Raw genomic sequence first — 3,599 nt, 5'->3', positions numbered from 1 at the left:
ATATATATAATCATCATTATTTTAATGTCCATTCCTCCATAGGTCAGATGAAGTTCATTGAAGTAGATTTTCTATGGCCATATCCCCTACCTAGGTCAAGTATTTGTGGGGTCTTTAAGGGATGTTCAAGCAAGACTAGAATGAGTAATCTTTCAAGATTGTTTCCTGGACATGGAGTAAAGTATTTGTAAGGACTTTGAAGGTTATTCAAGGCTAGAAATGGTGTTGTCATGTGATCAATCAGACTATCAGATGTTGTTATACATCACTTGTCACAATGCACTTGACATCATTTTTAGCTTTCAAATGATGTCACCTCACTGGCGAGGTGAGCAGTCCAACATTTCTCCCCAGAAAGTTGGTCCATCAAAGAGTTACCCATTTACAGCTAAGTGGACTGGACCAATAGGAAATGAAGTGTTTTGCTCAAGAACACAGCACACTGCCTGATCTGGGAATTGAACCCATGATCAAATAATTGTGTGTGCAGCACACACTAACCACTAGCCTACTTGTTGGGACTTTGAAGTTAACCCTAGTATTTGTCCATATACTCTTTTACTTGTTTCAGTCATTTGACTGCGGCCATGCACCGCCTTTAGTCGAACAAATCGACCCCAGGACTTATTCTTTGGAAGCCTTGTACTTATTCTATGTAAGCCTAGTACTTATTCTATCTGTCTCTTGCTGAACTGCTAAGTTACGGGGACGTAAACACACCAGCATTGGTTGTCAAGCGATGTTGCGGGGACAAACACAGACACAAACATATACACACACATACATATATATATATATATATATACGACGGGCTTATTTCATTTTCCGTCTACCAAATCCACTCACAAGGCTTTGGTCAGCCCGAGGTTATAGTAGAAGACACTTGCCCAAGGTGCCACGCAGTGGGACTGAATCCATGACCATGTGGTTGGTAAGCAAGCTACTTACCACACAGCCACTCCTGCGCCTACATCTATTCATTTTTATGTTATATCTAAATGTTTATGTTTTGCCATTAATACCAATGTCATTGTCTCTTTACTCGTGCAGCTCTTTTTCCATTTACAACGCGAACGTTTCTTTCCTGAACCGAGAGCTCAGTTCTACGCTGCAGAAATGGCGAGTGCTCTTGGATATCTTCACTCCTTAAATATCATTTACAGGTCTGTGACTCTCTCTCTCTCTCTTTTTTAACTTCTGTTTCTAAATTATTTCCTACTATCTATGCTCTTCTCTCTCCCTCTCTCTTTTCCTCCTCATCTTTCTTTCTATTCTTGTTCTTATTTTCTTTCTTCATTCTTTCCTCTAATTATTCTCCCTCTTTCATTTATTGTATTGTTGATGGTCAGAGCAGATACTAGTGTTGTGGTGGGTGGAGTAGCCAGCGGTTTGATGGGGAGTGAATTGTTACTCTTTACTCTTTTACTTGTTTCAGTCATTTGACTGCGGCCATGCTGGAGCACCACCTTTAGTTGAGCAAATCAACCCCAGGACTTATTCTTTGTAAGCCTAGTACTTATTCTATCGGTCTCTTTTGCTGAACTGCTAGGTTACGGGGACCTAAAGACACCAGCATCGGTTGTCAAGCGATTTTAGGGGGGGGGGGACAAACACAGACACACAAACATATACACACACATACATATATATATATATATGTACATATATACGACAGGCTTCTTTCAGTTTCCATCTACCAAATCCACTCACAAGGCTTTGGCCAGCCTGAGGCTATAGTAGAAGACACTTGCCCAAGATGCCACACAGTGGGAATGAACCCAGAACCATGTGGTTGGTGAGCAAGTTACTTACCACACAGCCACTCCTGGTAAATTGTAATTTAAATATTTTCAAATATATATCAGTTGGGGTTTGATTTTTGTTGTTGTTGGTTTTTGCTGTGTAATTTTCTCAGTTCAACACCCACACATACTTCCGCAATTTCTAATTTGATAATAATTTCTGTTTTCGTATTAATATTTACCATGCTGTAATATTCTGATCTATTTTTACAGAGATCTCAAGCCTGAAAATATCTTATTGGATTCTCAGGTAACTAAACATTATTTCATAATTTTCCAAACCAAATTCCTTTCAAATATTCCATGCTTGAGCAAACCTGTCAAGTCAAGCGAAATCATAGTTGTGGCCAATGCCAGTGTTGTGTAACTGACCCCCATGCTGGTGGCATGTAAAAAGCACCCTTTGAACGTTGGGCCTCATGGAAGTAGAGACTAGTGGCTGAGACCTTTGACAGTATGCCATGCTTGAGAAGACCTGTCTAGCCAAGTGAGATAATAGTCGTGGCTGATGCTGGTGTTATGTAACTGGTGCCCGTGCCGGTGGCTCGTAAAAAGTACCGACGACACTTTTGGAGTTGTTGGTGTTAGGAAGGGATTCCAACTGTAGAACTTATGCCAAATCAGATTGGAACCTGATGCAGCACCCCAACTTACCAGTTTTCAGTCAAACCGTCCAACCCATCCCAGCATGGAAAACGGACGTTAAATGATAATGATGATGATTATTATATTTTCGTCTCCTATGTTATTTAGTATCCTATTTTTTTATGATTGATTAACCCTTTAGCATTTAAACTGGCTATATCCGGCCAAAATATTCTGTTCGTTTTATGCTCAAACTGGCCAAATCCTGCCTTTCATACCTACCCTACAATGTCATGCTAAAAGTAAACAATCCGATTATCGAAATTTCAAAGCTACAAGATAGTGCATGTTTAATTCAAAACAATGTGAATAAATAAGCATCACATTTGACAAAATAACCTGAATGCTAAAGGGTTAAAGTCACTCAGGACTGGTCAGCTGATTAATTTATATCAAGCATGGGCAACCATTGTCATGAAGCAGGCCACATGAAATTTGGCTGATTTTCAGATGCGCTATGTTACTAAAAGAAATTCAAGGTAATTTTTTGTTAAAATATGCCATTGAGAAAGCCCCCGCAGCCTGTAGTTTGCCCATCACTGGGCTAAAATGTTCTCTGCCATTGTTATGCATGCGCAAACTCTCCCTTTTTACTGGATGCCATTTTATTATTTTCAGGGTCATGTTGTTTTGACAGATTTTGGTTTATGTAAGGAAGGAATCGAAGGTATGGGAACCACCACTACGTTTTGCGGAACTCCCGAGGTGAGACACTATTTCAACAATTGACGGTTTTGCAATCCAAGGTCTTCGAACCTTTAAAAAATCCTGATGATAATACAAACAACTGCCACTGTAGTTGTTCTGTAGAGCCATTGCTATAGACTTGTGTAGCAGCTAATTCTGAGATGTTACAATGTGCTACAACCATCGATGCCATGCCCAGGGCTATAGTAGAAGGCACTTACTTACCCAAGGTGCTTATGCAGTAGGACTGAACTGAAAACCACGTGATTAAGAAGTGAACTTCTGAACAACACAGTTATATCTGCACCACTCTCACTCTCTCTCTCTCTCCCTATATATATATATATATATATATATATATAGGAAAATGAAAAATAATAATAAGGCAGAATGCTAAACTGGGAGCATATTTTAATAAAGATTTCTAACCGGCTTTCATTGCGAAGCAAATTTTCAAGAAGAGGG

At 39.5% G+C, this 3,599-nt stretch overlaps 1 protein-coding gene across 1 annotated transcript in view; it reads left to right on the top strand.

Moving 5' to 3' along the window:
• The window catches only part of LOC106869056 (serine/threonine-protein kinase Sgk1), a 21,678-nt gene that overhangs the window by 7,877 nt on the left and 10,202 nt on the right, over positions 1-3,599 (top strand). Inside the window, exons 6-8 of the mRNA XM_014914566.2 lie at positions 1,051-1,163; positions 2,016-2,052; positions 3,066-3,152. Coding sequence (XP_014770052.2) covers positions 1,051-1,163; positions 2,016-2,052; positions 3,066-3,152 — 237 coding nt within the window. The remainder of the gene's footprint in view (positions 1-1,050; positions 1,164-2,015; positions 2,053-3,065; positions 3,153-3,599) is intronic.

This window comes from Octopus bimaculoides, chromosome 23, assembly GCF_001194135.2.
Source record: "Octopus bimaculoides isolate UCB-OBI-ISO-001 chromosome 23, ASM119413v2, whole genome shotgun sequence".
Lineage (NCBI taxonomy): Eukaryota > Metazoa > Mollusca > Cephalopoda > Octopoda > Octopodidae > Octopus > Octopus bimaculoides.
Note: the sequence above shows the minus strand (reverse complement) of the source record. Positions and strands in the feature narration are given on the sequence as shown.